We start from the raw sequence: 22,673 nt of genomic DNA, 5'->3' as shown, positions 1-22,673 counted from the left end.
TTGGTTTAAAGTGTTCAAAAATATTATGTATGTTATAAACGGGTTTATTATAAATAGTATTAATATCTTGTCTTTTTATAATTGCGTAATTATTATTATGTTATAAGTTATTTACAAGTGTTATTGTTAGAATCGGTAGACGAATAATTAACTGAACTCTAGAACAAAATATTAAGAATATAATTGAATAAATAAAAAAATTAATATATTGATAAAAATAATGTTAGTGATCTGATTGTGTAACAGTAAGTACAAATACATTTTACAAAATGAAAGTTGTTGTATAAAAATTTTCATCATTAATTGTGACATTTGTAAATTTTATCAGTTTGTGTACAAATATGTACTGTATATGTGAGATTAAGTGTAATAAATAAATAAATAATACTAAAATGATTAAATATTAAGTTACAAATATGAATTGTTTCATTATTATATAAAAATTGATATTTCATAACATGACATAAAGGCTGCAAATTACTGTCATAAGCATGAGTATCTCTTTATAATATATCTATATTATATGCTTCATTATGGCGTAATACTACTCATGCGTTGTCATTCCTGAGGACGAAGATGTCATGCCTCTTATCTTGTTATATCACTGACTAGTCTCAGCATTTTTTTCGAATATTCTTTTCATCCGTGAATATTTCTACTTTGTTTCTCCAGTTATCTTACGATATTTACCTCTTATCCATCAACAACTCCTTGTCATTAAAAGGAGTGGAAACCCATTGTAATCCTTCTGCATCACTACATATAAATAAAATGACAATTAATAGCATAACCATTATAATTACCTCTTCCAATGTGTCTAAAAAAGGTAAAAAGTCAACGTTCGATAAAGTGACTTTTAAAATTATAATATTAGATAAATATATTGCCCATATTATTATGTATATATAAAATATTGTCAGTAGATACAATCTACGTATATGTCATGTCATTACTTACGTCGAAGGACATTTATTTATTTTTTTATGAAGTTTGAATGGGTTTTGCAGTATACTTTGTCTTCGCCTATATACTCATACATACATGAAGCCTATATATTCATACATACAGTCGTCATACCACTTATGCGTTGCCACTCTAGAGGTATAAGATGTCTTTATGAGATTATGATTTTTTGTACGAGTACCTACTTGTTGATTGCTATGAATATAATACAATTTTTTAAAAATATAACTTTATGTTATTGTTAATTTTAACTTTAAAATTTAATATCATGATTATAATTCATCTGTAACTAGTATATTATACATTGTAAACTTTAAACTTTGGTTACATTTGTGACATGTGAGACATCCTCTAAGATTGGTTTTTCCTTGTTTGCGATTTGAATTTGAGATAACAGTATCACTGAGTAGACTATAGGTACCTAGATTATGATATATATATAATAATTAGTATGGATGAAGGGAAATGGTATAAAATCCAATTACTGTTTTATTCTTAACTAGCTGTACCCGCGGTTTAACCTGCATTTAATTTCAATTTATAAATATAGCCTATATGTTATTCTAATGCATCAAAATCCCTCTCATTTAGGCCGTTGTGTATGTAGAGCCAAGACTACTAAAGTAGCCAGCCAAGCTCCTCCCTGAAGAGCAGAAGCCTCCTGGTGTCTTCACAGGATTTACAGAGGGATCTCACCGTTACGAGGATTTGTGTACATTGCAACGCAACTGCAACCAACCACTGCAACGCACTTAGAGTTCGTTTTCCTGAGTTTTATTACTGGATTTACTTATACCATGCAATTATCATTATAGTCGCAGTATAGAAGTAAAACCTCCTTCAAAAGAATCACTAAAGTCGATGCAACGTCAGCGAAGATATCACATGACGCATAAAGGTATAAATACAGAATTGTGTATTTGATTTTTTCAAAATAATATCAATGAGAGATGTAAATGATACCGCGATCATAACTTGCATACTAATAAGATTGACAAATTGATAAGAACTGATAATATTGAGTACCATAAAGTTAGTCTGCTTTTGCTGTTGAATTGAGTGTATCAAGTGTGAGAATAATGGCAGTTTATTCTGAAAATAATAATGGTATTTTATATCGAAAAAGACTTAAAAAACATGCTGCTAGTGTCTGTAAAGTGAAAAGCATAAAAAAACTACTCCCAATTACCGAATGGCTACCGAGATACAACCTTTCGTTTCTTATTCAAGATATAATAGCTGGAATAACCGTTGGACTCACAGCGATACCTCAAGGTATAGCATACGCTGTCGTCGCTGGACTCTCGCCGGAATATGGTCTTTATGCATCACTAACATCTGGATTCGTCTACATAGTATTCGGAAGCTGTAAATATGTAACCGTTGGACCAACAGCAATAGTTTCAACTATGGTTGCAAAGTACGTACTAGGTTACTCGCCGGATTTTGCAATATTAGCGGCATTCCTGTCTGGTGTACTTATATTACTGATGGGTGTTTTCAATCTCGGTTTTCTAGTGGATTTTATATCATTACCAGTTATAAAAGGTTTTACTATAGCTGCAGCGCTTCAAATTGCTGCGTCACAACTGAAGTCTTTCTTTGCTCTTGCTGGTCCATCGGGAAATTATTTTGCAGAATCTGTATATTATTTTGCTATAAACATTAAAACTGCAAGGCTCTGGGATCCCATACTTGCTACGATTACAATCATCATGCTCATACTATTGCAGAAACTTGGTTTAGGTTGCAAGCGTACTGATGACTTATTGAAACAAATAAGATGGTTTATTTCACTTGCTCGAAATGCTGTGGTTGTTGTTATTGGAATGATTGTCGCTTACATTATAAAAGTAACTTTAGATGATGAGCCTTTAGCTTTGGTTGGAAATATTGATAAAGGTTTGCCGAAAATTCAACCACCACCTTTTAATACAGTTGTTGGCAATGAAACTTATTTATTTTCGGATATGCTGGAAGTATTGGGTCCACAATCAATAGTTTTGCCTTTGGTAGTAATTTTGGAATCAGTGGCTATATCTAAAGCTTTTGCTGAAGGAGGTAAAGTTGATGCTACACAAGAAATGATTGCTCTTGGTCTATGTAATATTGTGGGATCGTTCGCAGGAAGTATGCCAATAACAGGTTCGTTTACCCGAACAGCTTTAAATTATGCATCTGGAGTTCAAACGCAAGCTGGTGGTGTCACTAAATGTCTTCTTATAATTGTGTCACTTACATTCTTGACGTCCACTTTTTATTATATACCGAACGCATCGTTGGCTGGTTTGATAATAGTAGCCATGTTCTCAATGATCGAGTATGAAATAATTCTTCAACTTTGGAAAGTCAGCAAAAGAGAGTTCTTTCTATTGACAATTACCATAATTGTTTGCTTGTGTACGGGTTTAGAATACGGTATAGTTGCTGGTATTGTACTCGAAGCTTTAATATTATTATTTTACCAGTCACGCCCAACAATACAAGTGAACACGTTAAAAAGTGATGCAGGAGAGATAACTGTTATTACCCTACCAGATGCTGTACCATATTGTGCCGCTGAGCATCTTAGAAGATTACTTCTGAAGGTTTCTATGAAATTAGATGCTAATTATGTAACAGTTATCGATGGAACCAATTTAAAAAGTATGGACACTACTGTAGCTGCGAATTTACTGTCAGTAATTGAAGATTATGTGCGGCGGTTGCGTCCTATTTGGCTTTTAAATTTTAATAGTGAGGTGAAAAATATGTGTCTTGTTGTTAATAAAAATATCTCTGATAAATTTATAAGTGCTCCAAATGTTCTAGATTTTGCTATATCATTTCGTAAAGAAGTATGAATGTTAATTAACATTGCAAATAATAAGAAATTGTACATACTTATTATTTTTTTAGTTATAAATCAACATAATAATAAGGGCTAACTTTTAGAAATAAGAATTATTGCAATTTAAATCCACTTTTAAAATTGACTTTTTTTTAAATCGGTCCATTAGTTTCGAAGTGAAATTTAATACATCCAAACAAATAATATTAGTATAGATATAAGAGCTGGATTTGAATACTATTTATGTAATTTGTATTCATTGTTATTGAAAACATGATATAATATTGACTGTATTCCAAAATACAGCATTTTTGGATGATTCAAATATATTATAAGCTGATACAAGCACTCTATAATCGATCCAAGGGACAAAGGAGTCGCGTAAGGCTGCCGGATTGGGACCCCTCAAATATTTCTATTCTATTGCTCAGTTGATCGCGTCAAAGAGGGGTGTCAAACAGATTCCTGAAATTTATTAACGTGAGTCAGCACTTCTGAAACTGGCAGATTTATGATTTTATCCTAATAAGTGTTATGGGAAGAGAGACGTTTAGAGTAAACGTTGTGTTATATAGAGGTATACTAAGTTGTGTTTGTAAGCATGAAATTAAATAATAGATACCTTATCCTACATTCTATTTATTATTCTTATTAATAGTTTGTAAATTGCTAATAAGCTTTATAAGAAAGAATACGTTTATAATTCTATTGTATTATTTATTATTTAATGTTCTAGCAAGTTTAGTTCCGAGTTTATTATTGTATAATAAAAATTATAAGTTTCAGGAGAATGTCTTGAAAGTTTGTTATAATTAAATATATTTCTAATTTTATTTATATTTGTATTATTATTTTGGTTAGAAAATCTTAACAAATTTAAATGTCTAAATTTTACACTTTAATTAGATTTTATAAGAATAAAAAATAGCTTAAAGCATTTTTTGCCTAAATACTATATTAACTTTCATATTGATTACTTGAACCTCGAAGTCCTCGTACACATATTATATAATATTAGTAAGGATGAAAATATTATAGATACTCGAAACAATTTAAATTTACATACAGAAGAAAAACCTGTTAGTAGACCTGATGTAATTGAATCTTTATATAACAAAATAAAAGATTTTGACAGTATTAAAATAAAACCGAAATAAAAGATGAATCATGAACATCTTTTCGAAACCGATAAAGATGTACTGTATACGAAATAAAAAGTATAATTAAAGTGAGAAGCTTCTTCATTTTTAATTTAGTTGAAAATCCATGTATGTGGAAGATATAAGTAATTGTTGGTCGTCACCTAGACATGAAATATATGAGTTCCACGCTTTAAAACTATTTCCGTCTACACGTGCTTCATACTCAATTTCCTCTCGTACCTGATACGAGATCGCAAACAGGAAAATTGTTTCCACATAATAAGGCATGCTTCATGATAAAATGTCTGCATTAGTTCCGGTTCTGCAACTGAGAGAGTCCTCTGCGCCGTCTCCATTCGAAAATTCATCTTCGCAAATATTACTACCTAACTGCTTTCCATATTTATGTCGTATGAAATATACCTTTGTGAGATACTGCAATTGAATCTCTTTTATATATCTATATGTTTATAGTACAACGATTGTGTTGTACTTATGTATTATTTATAATTGTAAAATGTTCTTATAACTCTTTTAGTTACATACTTACTCAAATTTTTTTGACAAAAATTCATAGTTTACTTTAAAAACCTGTAGCAGTACGTAGTCTTTACATAAAAGAAAGTCGCCGCCGAAGAAAAATTAAGCAACGGATTTTAAAGAAGTTTTCTGCTATAGATAGAGTTATTCAAGAGGAAGGTTTATATATATAATACATGCGTGTTGTATAGAACAAGCCTAGAAATTCAAAGACTTGTCTTGAAAATTCAAAGCCGGCATACGTCTCTAGTTATGTATAAGTTAATATAGATGTTTTATTGAAATAAGTATACACTGATTGATGATACCATCACGACTCTAATCTCAAATGGGGTAGTAAGAGGCATTGTCGCATTACGTCGAATAATTTAATAGGAATAATACGAATTTGTAATTGTTTTAAAAATCTTCCTAAATGCCTACGCTGTGAGCTATTTATTTTGTTATTGTATTACAATAGTATTACAATTATTATATCAGCATTCAAAAGTATAGGATATTCGGGAGTGCAGTGAAACAGTTAAGTTCTAAAATTTACGACCAACCAAAAGTAAATAAGCCATTTTGTTTTACAGCGTCATGCGATTGGGTCACGAAATATTGCTTTCATATTCGCGTGTTGACACAACCTGATTTTTGCTTTAATCCATTTTTAACCTTATCTTATACGCAGCTATGGCTATGACATATTAAATCATGTGGAAATAATGGTTCAGTGCACACAGTTGTTGTCCCTCCCATCCAACCAAGCTTGACCTACGTTCTACATGCATATTTAAAAAAAATCCGAATATTGAACTGACTTTTCAGAGATCATGTTACATTAGCCGCTCTAGTGGGAGTGAAGATACTACCCTGGATCGTTTTTGTGTGAATTTTCAAGCTTCTGAATAGAGAATAGTTTACAGATGATTAACTTTGGCGTTACTGATTCGTTGTGAGGAAATACACCTACCATTTCTGTAAAATATTGAAGCTTTTATGATATTGAAAGTTATACTGAATTTTGTCTGTCTCTTTTGATGTATGTATTCTCTACTATATGGTTATATTAATAATTTTTATATATAAGTGTCGGTTACTATCAATATTTAAATTACACAAGGCATAGCTTAAGAACTAGACAATATGTGTAATTATGCATAGACTAATTATACATATATACAGGTATATATAATTGTCTTCCTTAATACACTTTTGTATCGCATTGAAAAACAAAGGAATGTGTTCAGAGTGACCTCTTTCCCTACAATAATATATATTCATTAATGCTTGTAAAAATTATAAGTTTTAATTGTGAAAAGAACCATATCGGGTAAGCAAAATAAAGTCGAATGTCGCATAAATATGAGAATATTAACAGCTTCTTAAAATAATTGAAATTTAATTTCTGAGTAATGAACACACCAACGAATATCGGTACAGTTATATATAGAGGAAACGGCTTTATCAATATGTAGATTAATTTTCACGAGTCATTAAAATTTCACGTCTCAATAGACATATTTCTCTATCCATTAATCTATGCTTCACGTTAAACGCCGCTTTAATTGGGGTCACTTCTAAAACAAACCCAAGTAGGCATATATTAATATTAACATTACCTCGCGATATATCAACTCAACCCAACACGTCGCTTTCTCGAATCCTTATTGCGACATATTTAAGATCCAAATTTGCACATGCAAAATGTATATCATATTTGTATCTTTCAAATACATGCATCCGAATCGTGAGAACAGCTATTTTCGTACTTACACCTCCTGTAATAGAGTTTATGTTTGTGTAATTTTGTTGTTGACAAGGTGGTCGTATTAAGGGTCGCTGGGCCCTTGTCAAGTGAACTCTGTTCCAGACAGAGGTAATGAAATACCTAGCAAATGAGGCGTAAGTTGCCAATAGCAACCTTTCACGTCACTCATTTTGTACTGTTTCTGACTGAATGTGGGCCGGTTGAATTATGTACGTAGCTGTTAGTTTACAAATAGTTCTCGCTTTGGCTCTTTTTGTTTCAAATTCTGTCTATCTCATTGTTATCATTGCTGCGAACTTTAATAACTGCATTTTTGTGAATTTATATATAGTTTAACTCATTTTTTTGGCAACAAACCATCTTCTTTCATAGCTCTCTATCCATTCACAATGATAATCAATATCATAATATATGATATAATACATGAAGTAAAAACTTTATACCTCTTCTTACGAAAACTTGTGCGGACAGAGAAATATATAATTGCGCACATTTACTACTATTATAAACGCGAGTTAGTGGGTATACATTCACGTAGGTGTGCTAGCATGGCTGGTAGAGAAGGAGTGCAAAATGCTATAATTAATTTTAATTTTCCATAAAAATACATCAAATCAATAAACAAACATTACACACGCTACTATATATTTGACACACACACATAGAAGTATAGTTTTTCATGATAGAACTTTAATGAGATTCAAACTTATAATTTTAATTATTTATGGTCAAATTACGACCTTTGGGCAACCTGTTCACAGTGGGACACACAGTTAAATACAAGAAAATAATATAATTTTATTTACGCTTTTCCAGTTAATTATTATATTCTATTTCTGTATATCATGAATACCATTCAAGGGTATGCTAACAAAATATTCGAATCATTCCGCGTATTTGCGAGTAGATAATAAATATTCAATACGTACATGATAATCTACATCCATTTCGGATAATACGGTTTGCTGGATGATTAATTTCTTTTTTGACTTGCAAGCCTATCCTTGGCCTAACAAAATGGAGTAATCATTTATACAAATAGTAAACAACTCATCATATTTTGTACTGTATATGTTGTAAGTGTAAGTATGTATAGAGATATAGAGCAAGAGAGGAAACGGTGCATATATTATTTTTAAATCCAATAATTTAATTTATGCTTGCTGCAATTATTTCTGCATTTCAAATCACGTCATATTATTTTTTTAATTTATTTGACTTATTTAAAGTAAGTCCTCTGAAACTTGCAATTATATTTATTGTGCATACAAGATGAATCTTCATTAGCATGAGAATTATTGAAGAAGTCCGATCTTAGAACTGCCTACCATTCCTAGTGACGAGGTTCGATTCTCTCGTATAATATTTGTGTTTTTTTGTTTGTATCGGTATTTTTCTATATTTATAATGTTATAAATTATACTAATAATAAAAAAAATATAATGCTAATAATCTGTATTGTAAAGAATAAACTATGTATTATTAACTACTTTTAAAAATATCTTCGTTTGTATGTGTGTTTGTATGTGGGTGAAATGTCTAGGAAAAAAGAAATAACAAGATATAGGATTATACGTAAATAATTCAACGGGTCAGTAATTCTCTCCTAAACGAATTTGTATTAGTAACATCGTAAACTCTATTTAGTTATAAGAGAAACTTAAATGTTTCTGGTACAAGTTGATTCGACTCTGAGTGATAGACGACTCAACTTTGATGCGCCACGCTTTGTCGACAAAGTTGCCCTCTCTTTTGTGACCTCCATTACAAAGGGATAAAAGTTCGGCCCTGTTCATATTTCACATGAGAGAAAGATTAACAAGAAAAAAGTGGAACATTTCCTTTCATGATGCTAGGTAATTATTTCTTCTTATTTCAAAATATCTTTTGATGCAACAATTATTAAAGAGATTCTTTTTTCATTGTTAACAATATTATAAAAGAAACTTACCTGAATTATCATTGTGACATATGGCACTGTCTAAATTAAAAAAAAAACGTTAAAAATGCAGTTTACTTGCCAAGCATGATATAATTTATTTTACAAATTAATGTTTAAATTTTTTATCCTAATTGTGAAGAAAAATATTCAAATGAAATTATATTTAAGCATTTTTTAATAACTGTACTTATTTATTGAATCTGGTGTATAAATTTATAAATTTTATTACTATTTGTTTGCGATCGCAAATAGTCGTATAATTTTTACATAATTAAATATACATTTAAAAATAAAAATTTATATACATTTTTCTTATCGAACATTCCGTGCCGTCACTTTTTCTAATATCTCATTTAATAGAGTGTAAATAATAACGTTTTTAAATAGTAATAAAATTACTATTATTAACTTTTTAATTAGAGTTTACATATTACATGTAATAAGAATAATTTTTTTATGTATTTATACTAGCAAACATACGGATGGTAATCGTTAACTGTAGAGTAACCCGCAAGTCCAAGTTTGTAAACATTCTGTTAAATTATTATGATTACTGTATCTAAGAGTGCAATAAAGAATATGTGTATAATGTTTATTCATAAAATATTCACAGGGTAATAAGTGGTGTATCTTAAACGCTGTTTAATGACCTATGAGGTCCATAAAGCGGGACTTCCGCCATGAAAGCCTACAAGAGTTTACTTTCAGTTTTATTTGATCGGGAAGGAGCCGAATTGCTTTTTCATTGCCACCACCAAATTTCCTTGTTATTGCTATGAATATAAAAAAGGGAGATTTCTTGTTTGGTTTTTTAAACACATTTGGTTATAGGTGTAATGTAACTTTACTGTACTGCATTAATGTTACGTTAATGCAGTACTTCAGTACTGTATTCAGAGATAACATTAAATACTTATGTCTAATCATAAAAGATAAGACCGCCTGTGGCTTTCACTGTTGATTTGTATCAATATATTTATAGGGGGAGGGGGGGGGGGCTGAATTAGTTACTATATATCTATTGGTCTAAAAAATGAAGAATAAAACGCAAAAAGGGGAGAAACTGTTTTATATAAGTAGCTGACTAATTTTATAGATAATAGAAATAACATATGTTTTATCTCAGAAAAATCGTCAATAAACAATATTTAAAAATATAGTAGTTTGGTTCTAATACGTAATAGCTCAACATATAAAAGTATTCGATATTTTCTGTCGCGATTTTCTGATATGTTTTAAAACTAGACTGACTATGGTTTCTTATAGAAAATATAATGAAACATAATAAGAAATGCTTCAATGTTATTTATCGTATATATTACGTACATTTACTCTTAACATTTCATCTACCACAGATACGTAAAGGGGTGTTACGCTGAAAAATGTTTTACATCAAACTGGTACATTAATAACGCTTTTGTTTACACACTATTTTCCATTTTTTCCCTTTCGCTTGTACAATTTATGTCGACATTTTTAACCTTTGACAAGGAGGCAACTGCTCGTGCTGTGTGCACGGATAGTGATGGAAATTTTATGATGTTTTTATAGCCTTTACGGGGAGCGTCTTCGAGGAACGACGGTTTTGTTAAAAATCGTTTTGAATATAAATGAGCGATGCCGTGTAGGTGATGATGGTAATCTTTACTATGTACTTTATGTAATAAATAAATATCTATCTATATCTTTAATGAAAATGAACTAATGTCAGAAATGACTGCACTGATTTTGATGTCGTTTAATTTTGTAAACATCACAACTAAAATTGTATTTGTTTTATTTTATCGGTTTTAGAAATGAAACATTCAATTACTAAGTAAAGTGTCTATAAATTCATGATATTTGTTAGTGTATATAAATCATTGAACGAGTCTTTTATTATACGAATGCTAATCTAACAATGATTATATTAAAAGAAATTTATTAATGAATTACGTTATTTATAGCGGTAGTGAAAATGACCTTACAACAATTGGGTATTTCGTTAAAGAGATAAATACATTATTCAGATAATTTTGGATAGCTACTAATCTTAATGTTACAAATATTAATAAAATTATTACATATTATGTTAGATATCATACAGAGTATTTAGAAATGATATATTTATTTTTTACCTTAGCGTTAAACAGTAATTTTAAAACGATATAAATTGTCTGGCTCGTAAACATTGTACCACTAGAAGTACTACCTTAAGATTCTTGTTTCTTGGTATTCCCCTACTATGTTCTAAACCAGAATTATTTAATACTGGCTGTGCCCGCGGTTTCACCCGCGTCAAATTGTGAGTAACAAACAACAATCCATACTCACAAAATTCCGCGTTTATAATATTAATAAGATATACAAAGTTTTTTGCTTTATTTTAATAATTTTTATTCTGTATCTGATATATTATATGATTCAATATCTTAATACAATGTTCATGTAACAGACCTTAGAAAATGTGCTTCATAAAACTAGCTATACTAAGAGTTGTGTAAGTCGGAATTTCATCGTAGTAGAATTATACTGATTTAAAAGGTATTAATAGATACTATTATGGTAATAGGAAGTTTCAATATATACAGAAGGGAAATAGAAAAGATTAGAAAAAGAATAACAGAAAAACAGTTGTCTCGTGCCCTAAAGAATCAATCTTAGAATCACATTTACATGCTGAACAATACGCTAGTTTCTTGTTCATTTTTTTTGTGAAGAATCTACATTTCGAATGAGTTTTTTGCTTATACTAAAATAAAAAAAAATTAATGATAATACTAATCTCAGGACAATTCACATAGTGTCATATAGACCCAAGTTAAGCTAGCTTTAACTAGCTTTAGCTTGTGTTATGGGTATCAGATAATCGATACAAATGCGGAGATATTTTATTTTTCGTAAATACATTATATCATCTGTAGAAAATCCCCAGACTGATACAAACAATCATACTCATGAATACAAATGTTTGTGCCGTGCGAGGAATTGAATCCGCAACCATTGGAAGTAATACTGTGTGCTAAACTGCTAGACCACCGAGTCCGTCAAGTACATAATTGGTAACTATTCAAAAGTGTTTATATTAAGTATATTTAAATAAATAATATTACTATTTCAATTTCTATAAGGTAATCAGTACCACGTAAATTGTAATATTAGTAAACATCATAAAATTTGTCCATACAATAATTTATAGTTCAGATTCCAATCTAACGAGTCGGTTACAACTGAATGTCTTTGGTATAAGGGTAAAGGTATAGTACCTTAACAGTTAGACTTCGGTAGTTGTCAACTTTTGCTGTACGTGACTTCGGTGCAAATGGTACGGTATCCGGAGAACATTGAGAGGGTTCTCCGTAACAAATCATGCGGACGGTGATTTCCACGCGCGCGAGATAAACAGACATACTACAGGTAAGATTCACTGTACGTGCATACACTTTTGTGACCATTAACTGTTTATTGCATGTGTGAGAAATTTCAGGATTGCAGACATTTTTAAATTGCAATTGCTTATGTATCATAGAGAACACGGATCTATCCTGACTCTTAACTAAAGTTCTAAACCTCTAAAGAGGATGCAGCATTTTAAGAAAATAGACATTATTAGTTTATGTGATTTAATATTATAATATAAATTATATCCCACAGATTTGAATCGAAATATATTTTTTTCGTATATTTTCCAACAGTAAATTAAGTTTAAGACGATACCGAAAATGCATTGTATAATAGAAGTATTCAGTAAAAAATGAATTATATAATATTTATCACTTATATATTAGAGTGTTTTCAATGATCATTTTTATATGAATAGTAATTAAAAAAAAAATCTTCCGTTTTTAGACAAGTTTTATTATTTATGAATTTGGAATTTATAGTTAAGTTTATTATACCAAATAATTAATTTAACTATAGACTAATTAAACTGAAAGACGTTGTCTCAGTTAATGCCAAACTGTCAACCTGTGTTTTATATAATATATATATATATATATATTTGCAAAATCTTTATTTGTAACTTTGTGACCCATTTTCACCATAAATGCCCCAAAACGCTTATCAATATTTATATCGCTTATGGAATATTAAAATATATGTATGCATTTATATACCTACATATATATGAATCCTATTTGCATAATAGGATTCATATATATGTAGGTATATAAATGCATACGTATATTTTAATATTTCTTTATTCTACATATATTAAACTGAAGTAAAATCTGTAGATAAAAAAAAACCATTAAAATCTGCTCGGTAAGAACCCGTTTACCTGTGTTACTTCAAAATAGAAATGCAATCAAATCCGTAACCTTAAGCCTGTTTTCCTGTGTTACATAAAAATTAAAATGCAGTGAAAACCATAACCTTTAAAAAAATCTATAAAATTTTACGATGCCCTGGCCAGTCTGAACATTACAGTTCTTATGATCAATATTTCACATGAAAAACGCATCCATTACGGAGGCTTGTATGTACAGTGTACAGAATACACTGAAAGCCCGGGCGTTGCCCGTCTGCCTCATATAATGGGGTGTTCCTCGATTTGTATAGAGCTATCAGTGTGCGTTGTGCGGACCCCCACATTCTTGTCTCTGCTTCAGTCTAGACTTAATTACAATTTTATATTAAAAGATCGATCGAGATTGTAAACTATTCCATACTCGCGCTTTATTCTTATACCTGTAGGCAGAAGTTCTGCAAAACGCTAATTGCTTCTGTCCTGACATTCTAACATTCATCCGCAATTATATTAAATTATTTTTGTTACATTCAAATGAAAACAAAAAGAATTTTATATAATTGCGGAAATGTCGCATGAATTTATGTTTTTTTTTAAGATTTTCAAAGAGGATATTTTGAACAGAGCAGTAGAAAATTATAATTACTTACAATAAATTAAAAAAAAGATTTAAAATATTCTTGCCATGGAATGCTACTTATCCACAAAAAAAAAATTGTACAAATTTTCTATAATAAAATTAATAAAGACCCAAATACATTCCCCTGAAATACTTTTACGTTTTTAATTTTTCAATAATGATGAGGTTCTGAAACGATATTCTATGTCAATTTTATTTTCCAGTTTATAAACCAATATACACAAATATTATAAAAAGAAATGATTTGTGTTTTTGTTACGAACATAAACTACTGGTTCAAATTCAAAAATTCTTTAGACTACTACATTAATAATTAATTTATTATTAATTAGTAACTACATTAATTATTAACTATATAATAATTATATATATAAGATATCAAAATCAATAATAACTGTACTGCATAGTATTAGTTTTATATTTAACTATGTATTTATTTGATCAAAAGTATATTATATAATTATTATATATACATATAATATGTATATTTGCATTTAATATATATTATATAATCTTTATTTGTAACGTTGTGGCCGATTTTCTCCAAAAATGCCCCAAAACGCTTTCTGTATACCTAAAGCTTAATTGTTAGAGAATACCACACGGCATTAAGCTTTATGTAAAAGTTGTGTTGTGAATTAAAGAATAAATAAATAAATAACCCGTTAGAAACCGGGATGGCCCGCCAGTAAATGATGTACATATTTAAGTAACAGCTGGCCCATACTCCATTCGTAGTGATGTCGTCTTGAGTTATTTCCATCTTATTGATTCACCTCATACCTAGCCTTCGTAGAATCGATACAGACCTTGGCCCGGTGATATTGGCTGAACCTGAAGGTTGACAGCTGTTCTATAAATAATTACAGTATATCTTCCAGGTAACCGAAGTAGAAGCTTCATTAAATACTAGCTGACCCGCGCGACTTCGTCTGCATCACACTTAGCATTATGTAGCCCCCAATATACGTAATATATTTTTAAATTATAGCCTATATATTATTCTGATATATTAGATATATTACTGTGAAGTTTCATCAAAATTCGTTCAGTAGTTTTTGCGTGAAAGAGTAACAAACATCCATCCGTACTCACAAACATCCGCGTTTGTAATATTAATTTAATTAAATTAATTAATTAATAATAATAATAAATTAATTAGAATACCAAACAATATTTCTATCTTATGGGAAATTAAATCTTATTTGTATACAAGGGGTAGGTAGTCTTTAAAGAGTTATCTCAATGTCACCTATATCAGCCGCAAAGCAGCTTGCTTTGTAAGCTGTGTTTCGGATTACTTAATTATAGAATGAGAGTCAATACATCTTATCGACATCTAGTCCCAAGAGACTAGACATCTGATAGATATATTTTAAATACATTTAGAAAACAAGCACACTAAATCAAACAATCAAAATGTTTGCTTTATGTGAGGAATCGAACCGCGACCATCGGAAGTAAAGTAGTATCTTAAACCGCTAGACCACCGAGTCCGTCAAATGCTATTTCTATTACCAATAATCTACTTCATATTATCAAAATATATTATCCAAAAATACGCATCAGTTTATGTAAAATATTTAAATTCCTTACGTACTTTAACAGTTTTTTTTTACAATGAATAATTACGGAATGGTACACCAGTTTGCACTAACAGTATACTGGCGGGACACCAGTGGAAAATAAGATGAGTATGAGATCAGGTCAGATAGCCCATCGTGGCAAATTCATCAGGAATTTAACGTGATAGTGATAACGCGTGGTATACAAGGTTTTAAATATATGTTACAAATTTTGTTTGCAATCTGACGGTAAAGTTAAAGATGCTAGCAATGAGTTTACAATCCCCATTACTGATAATCCCCCTCCCACCTACTAAAACTGATTACAGACAGAGTAGTTTATAATTAATTACATCTATCGATTATACACTTCCAACATATGTTCCATAGAATTGGGAACAAAACAAATGCACTTATTTTTACTTCCCCTTTTCAGTGCGACCACTTGGTCGATGGTGCGTTGTGTCTATTTTAAGGCATTCCCAGATCAAACACTCTGTATGTTGTCGTATACAAGATGTATACGAACTGTTATTCGAAACGCGCGAAGCTACTAAGATTTCACTTTCACAGAAACATATTTTCTACTAAAATAATACAACTGTACTATTTTTTTAGTTTAAAACAATGTTGTAACATGCGTATTTATCTATGAGTCCAATATGGAAACGTAGAGTTATTTTTTATATAGAACACATTATATAAAAGAGGTATTTAATATATCTCAGAATAATTCACGCAGCGCCATCTAGTCCCAAGCTAAGCAGAACTTGTATAATATTATAGTACCTATAAGAACAACTGCAATAAATACATTGGATCGGTTTTTTTCGTCTGAGGGAAAGACAAAAGGACTCAGCCCATACAGCCATAATTATCATTTCAAATGTGTAAAAGTCAGTGAGATGACACTGCGTCATTCTAGTGACAGAGTAAATTGAACTCACTACCCATTTCTCATCCCACGCGGTTTCAAACGCTGTTTAATTAGAGGGGACATATGAGTACAAAAGCTAAATTTGTGAACATTAACTTTCCTTTGTGAGCTCTTGATGATTATTAATGATTATAGTACATTTACGGCTCTGTAATTTGGTTAATTAATGATAGCTTATAGTAACCTTCAGAATGCACTTACTTGTTGGTAAAAAAGGTGTCACTAGTCAGTGGTAGATTAGTTTTTATTAACACATTTTTTTAATAATAATAACCCAGGAAAATTCATAACTATGTGGTCACGATGCGCGGATTCAGAGGACCTTCCTCCCGCGCACACTTAGATTTTGGAATGAACTACCTGCCTTTTCCCGAGAGACTACAGCATGAGGTTTTTCATGAAGGGTATATTATGATTTCTTAAGAGTCGGCAACGCACACTTGATACTCCTGGTGTGTCAGACATCCATAGGCTACGGTAACCGTTTACCAACATTCAGGCTGTAAGCTTGCCGCCATCGTAGTATATAAAAAACACAAATAATGTGTGTATATTACATGTACACCATACATTTCCAGATTGCAGTGTGAGCGTTGTTAACAAAGTTATAAATTTTTCCGTCCTAAACATTTCTATTTCAGCGAATAGTTGGCTCCCTCGGCCAGTAAGCTAGGCGTTTGATGGATCGCCTGTTTTACTGCCGTTGTAATGAGGCCGGCTATCGTGCCGAGTTTATCTGCAACTGAGATGCCTGATGGATGCTGTATACGTTTACGCGCGTTTGCGTAAAAGCGTCTACAGATAGCTCTAGAACTTTTTTTCGCAAACTATTTCGAATTTTTCCAATCTAAAACTTTCTTTCGCGAGCTTCAAATTTAATACTTATAATATAAAAATATTCTAATACTTTGTAGGCTGCCGTAGAAAGTGGTTGTCAAATAATTAACTAGGCTGCCAAGCTATTCCCGATCTCTATTCATTGCGTGATGATGCTTCATTCTCAGATGAAACAAGTGTCGCCATATGGGTATAGACTCAAACGCGTTTGCGTAAAATCATCTACACACAATTCTAAAACTTTTTATTGCACGTTTCTAATTTTTTCGAACGATTCAGAACTCTTATTCGCACGGTTTTTATTTTCTTTTAAATATATCTATGCTTTTAGCAGTAATACAGATAATACAACAGACAAAAATGATTGCCGAGCAGTCAACAATAGGCTTCTAAGCTATTCCCAATCTGTGTTAAATGCCTGATGATGCTTTGTTCAGAGGCGAAATACGTGTCGTAATATAGTTGCAGTTTGAATAACGGTCTGAAGTTAATTACCATTAGATAAGGTCGTAACAGTATTATTTGTAGTCTTACAGTAGAGAAGATATAAATCAATTGGTGACGATTTAAAAATAAGGTCAGGGAGGGAGAAAAATATGTGTATACTAACCAAGGACAATACACACAACCATTTTTCAAACTACAGAGTTTGTACTTACTAATGGTACTAAACAACTGGCAAGGTACTATATGTTTATATAATAATCGAACTCACGATCATCAGAATCATCAGATGTAAGGCAGTATGCTACACGGACCTCCGAAGTCGTCAATAGAAATAGTGTTTATGATTTGCTTACTAAAAACGTTCTGAATATTGCTTAAAAATCGTCACCAATTTCGGAGCCGTGTGTAGACACTTTTAACGCCAACAGGAGAATGTTCCGTCTCGTTTCATCTTATGTGCGAAAGAAAGAGATTTAACTTCTCTTTGCTTTATCGAGTGTACAAATTCGCTTGTGATTCGTCTTCATCGATTAAGCGCAGAGTGATCAGTACAGCCAACATTGCGATTTGAAATGGTATATAATAAAAATATCGTTAACGAAAATGTAGCTGCTATATAATCGCAACTTCATAATAATATTCTTTTTTTAATCATAATTTCGTAACTAATTGTAATAACTATTATATTATTATATGAATTCATTATCGCTCAACATAGTGTTTTTTATAAATTTTATCAAATAAGTTCAGAAATTTAAAAGAATTCAAAATAATGCGATAATAATGTACATGTAAAGAATCTGTAAATAACATTGTTTTGTTATATTTGAAAAAAAATATAATACAATATCTGTTTTGTTACATCTGGACTTTTGCATTATATTTTAAATCAAAAGAAGCACTTATTTTTATATACATTCAATTTTTAAAAACTTTGTTCATTTATCAAAAGTCCAATATGTTGGAATGGAAGCAAGTGGATTGTTAGTAATGTGGTTAGTCCACTTCCCTTTTACTAGCAATATACTCTGTCATATTGACATCCACGTGGATCCTCTGGAAATGGTGATTTTACCAGGATTGGCTAGCTGACCTGACCTCATGCTCATCTTATCATCCTTTACTTGTGCCTCGCCAGCGTAAACCGCTAGCGCAGGCAGGTGCGCCATTCCTTTATCATTCATAAAAAAAAATATGTACCTACCGTAATATTATAAAGAGAAAGATTTGTATGTTTGTATAATGTATGGTAAATAATAATATTACAACATTTTGAAATTTGTTAAGTAATAAGACACATGTTACACCAACATTATTGTTTATATAACACGTGTCTATTACATATAGTTACGTATAACGCAATGTGTGTTTGTCTTTTCGACGCGGGGGTCCCACGGTGCTGTCCTATTTCTGTCTTGCAGCGCCGCAGCTGTTGTCATTCCGTTCATTCATGATAGGTGATAAAGTTGAATGATTTAGATCAGACTCAGTTTAAACTGTTACACTTCCCTATTGAGTTGGTTTTTTAGGACAAGTCATACAGCGCCATCTAGACCCAAGTTAAGATAGCTAAAATTTGTGTTATGAGTACTAGAGAACCGACACAAATATATAGATATATATTTTTTCGTAAATACATACATATTATACGTAGAAAATACACAGATCATACTCATGAATACAAATGTTTGTGTCGTGCGAGGAATCGAAACCGCGACCATCCGTAAGGCGGTGTGCTAAACCACTAGATCACCGAGGCTGTCATCGTGGTTTTGTTATAGAACACAGCTCATACAAACAACTTTATTAAATCTATCAATAATATTTTTATTGTAATTTATTTAAAATAATTTCTTTCACTTTTCCAGGTACGTATGCAATAGCAGAAATAGAGTCAAGATCGCTTTTAAATGTAAGTAGAGTCAGTTTATAGAAATAGAATTATCCGCGAATAAAACTATTAAACATAATAAAATAGAAGTGAACAATACAATAAAATAAATAGTTTAACTTAAGTATTTATTAAATAAGATGGTGAGTAGTTTCTTTGTTATGCAATCAAGATATCTGTCATGCGGACGAAAATGTGGTTTTAAGGTAGTTAAATATAATAACATTATAATTATCACGGTCCTTAGTACACTAGCTGCTATAATAGTTATAGCTTTATGTAAGTGTTTCCTATGAACAAGTGTTAAAAAAAACATGTTAATCCAACAAAATTTGTCGTCACGTTTTACAAGTTCAATAAGATGTTAGCAACTTCTAAACAAATATGGCGATATGATGTTCTTTCCCCGTAAAATTGTTTCTAACATCGGTAATCCATTATCGCCAAAATGTCGACACTGTCAATCCAACAGAAGTGTCAATCGCGGACGTAAATCACATTGACGTATGTATTAAGTGTTCATTTTGTATTTTTGGCGAGAAATATTAAATTTCGAATTCAATAATTTCGTTGTAATTGAAAAATAACCTTTTAAATAAGTTCTCATCACATTATTTTCGGAGACGGCCTGAGTTGAAATGTTGTTGTGTGCGGTTTTTTTTATTTTTTATTATAGACTTAATTTCGGATACAGATGTTTCGGAATACATAATAAATGGTGAATAATGGACTGTGCTGGCAGAAATAAAAGCTACTCATACATGTTGTTTTGCTTTATTATGTTGAGTTCATTGACATCACTTGGATATAGAAGCATAGAGCAGTACATACACAGAATGAAAACTTCAGCCAGTGCTCATTTTCAAAAGTACCTAGCCTTTGTTTAGAAACATGACAACATAATTGCGATAATGTCTTTTAAGTTAAAATTTATCTTTACGTGTCAGCCATTCACGAATATAGTATTCAAGTATAGTACTTTTATCCACATGTAATTAACAAAATCAGTGCAGAAATTATACAGTCGAATTTAAGACTTGTGCCGTTTAAATTAATCGCAAATAAAAAGTTAAACACATACCAAACACAAATAAAGAACTGAAATTGAGAAGTTATATTACAAGTTCAACTTTCATTGTTATAACCATTTTTATTTTATGCATTATCGTAAATTATAGACAACAAAATGAGATACTAAACTATATAAATAGAACCAAAATTAGTTCCCAACTTTAGTAGTTTATCTTACTTCACTAAATAATGAGAGCAAAACCTTATATCCGTAGTAATGTACATGCAAAAGGGTAAGTTAAGATGACCAAAACAAAGATATCAAAACCGCATTCGAATTATTAGGACGATATTAACGTACGATATTCGGAGATATTGTGAAAAACGAGCGATATGGCGAGAAAATTCAATATTTAAACGGGCAGTAAAAACCGTTATCCTTTCGATTATTTAGTGCACCATTCTATTATGTTATCGCAAAACCGTAATAATTTACCCCTCTTAGGGACACAACAAAGAGGCCAAATAAGTTGCGCCCTCAGAACGTCGAAATAAGGGAGTGCGCGGGTGTAGTGAAATTCCCGGACAATCAGTAAGGGGTCGGTTTCTGAACGGTGAGGACGTACGCGTGGCTTGAGCGCCGGCACAGCGCTGGTTGGATCGTGTGTATAAAAGACGCTTTACGTAAACGAAAACATTTTTTCAAATTTGGAACATGGTATTGGACCGTTATTTAAAGTGATTTTTCCAAGTGACCTTGTGTAAGCTCAAATAGAGTCGGACTGTTTACAAATAGACGTTATGTTATCACTCCACCCGCGGTTTAAGTGTTAAGTAACAGTGATTCGGAAAGTACGTCACGTGGTTATCTTATCCGATCTGCGTGTTTCTTTTTGACAGGAACGATAACAAGGAGTAAAAATTATTTTGTATCAATTTTTCAAGGTGATTGTATTTTTTATACTTAAGTGCTTTTATTTCTTTTTACTTACTTTATCTTTTTAGTTCGTTTTGTTTTTATCCGACTAATAAAAAGAGTACTCACTTCACATCCTTGCAGACCACCCACGCGTATTGAAATTGAATGAATACTCCCGCATGAATTGAAATGATAATTACTTCGATCGCAGAGTAATGAAAATGTCGCCTGTGGCCCTTTTAACAATAAATTTTGCGAACATGTTATTGTAATAGGTTTTTATTAAATTTTATACAACATTATTTGTTTTTATCTTACTAAAATATTTGCATTTAGTAGTAGTATATTTATATGTATAAATAATGCCATAAAAAAGCAACAAAATTGCATCGCACTATTTAAGATATCCTAAATACTATATTACTTAGTACTTTCAAATGAAATTTTAATTCTTCATACTTATCAAGAACTGTCCGTAATAAATTAATTCATATTTTGAAATAAACACGCATCCTGTGTTTATTAAGAATACAGTTTAACATATACACAGTAATATTAAATTACTATAAACTACATTGTAGCTTTCTCTTAAATTATGTTTTTTATCAGCTGTGTAACCAGCTGTTATTCTATTTATGGCGATATAAACGCCCTATCTGTGTTGCAAATACTAATCTGTGCCTATCAAGACACGTATCTGTTCGCGGAGGGCCACAACCCTTCGTTTGTTGTATTTAAAACTTACCCACTATCGATCGCAAAGAACTGCACCGTATGAATAGCCATACTTTATTATAATGACGACCACACAACGTTAGTATTACAAAACAAATTTATACCTTATTGCAAGCGAATAAAAGTGTTAATAGAAGGGCAGTAATGACAGATGGTAATGTAATGTTCGAATAAATTTATTGTAGTTCAAATATTCAATGCAGTGATGCGTTTCACGAATGTAACAACTGATACTCGTACTAGTCTTCAAGTAATTGTTATTTGTTATTGTTTTCGAAGACGCGCCTTAA

At 31.1% G+C, this 22,673-nt stretch overlaps 2 protein-coding genes across 5 annotated transcripts in view; both read left to right on the top strand.

Moving 5' to 3' along the window:
• Nucleotides 1-22,673, top strand: part of LOC131854668 (uncharacterized) — a 474,411-nt gene that overhangs the window by 235,077 nt on the left and 216,661 nt on the right. The gene's annotated exons all lie outside the window — the stretch shown is intronic.
• On the top strand, nt 2,043-3,806 carry LOC131854669 (sodium-independent sulfate anion transporter-like). Its single transcript, XM_059205804.1, has one exon. The coding sequence runs from the start codon at nt 2,043-2,045 to the stop codon at nt 3,804-3,806; it is 1,764 nt and encodes a 587-aa protein (XP_059061787.1).

Source organism: Achroia grisella, unplaced genomic scaffold (genome assembly GCF_030625045.1).
Source record: "Achroia grisella isolate CSIRO2021 unplaced genomic scaffold, CSIRO_AGI_Agris_v1 utg1241, whole genome shotgun sequence".
NCBI lineage: Eukaryota > Metazoa > Arthropoda > Insecta > Lepidoptera > Pyralidae > Achroia > Achroia grisella.
The sequence above is the reverse complement of the archived record's forward strand: the minus strand, read 5'-3'. Positions and strand labels throughout refer to the sequence as shown.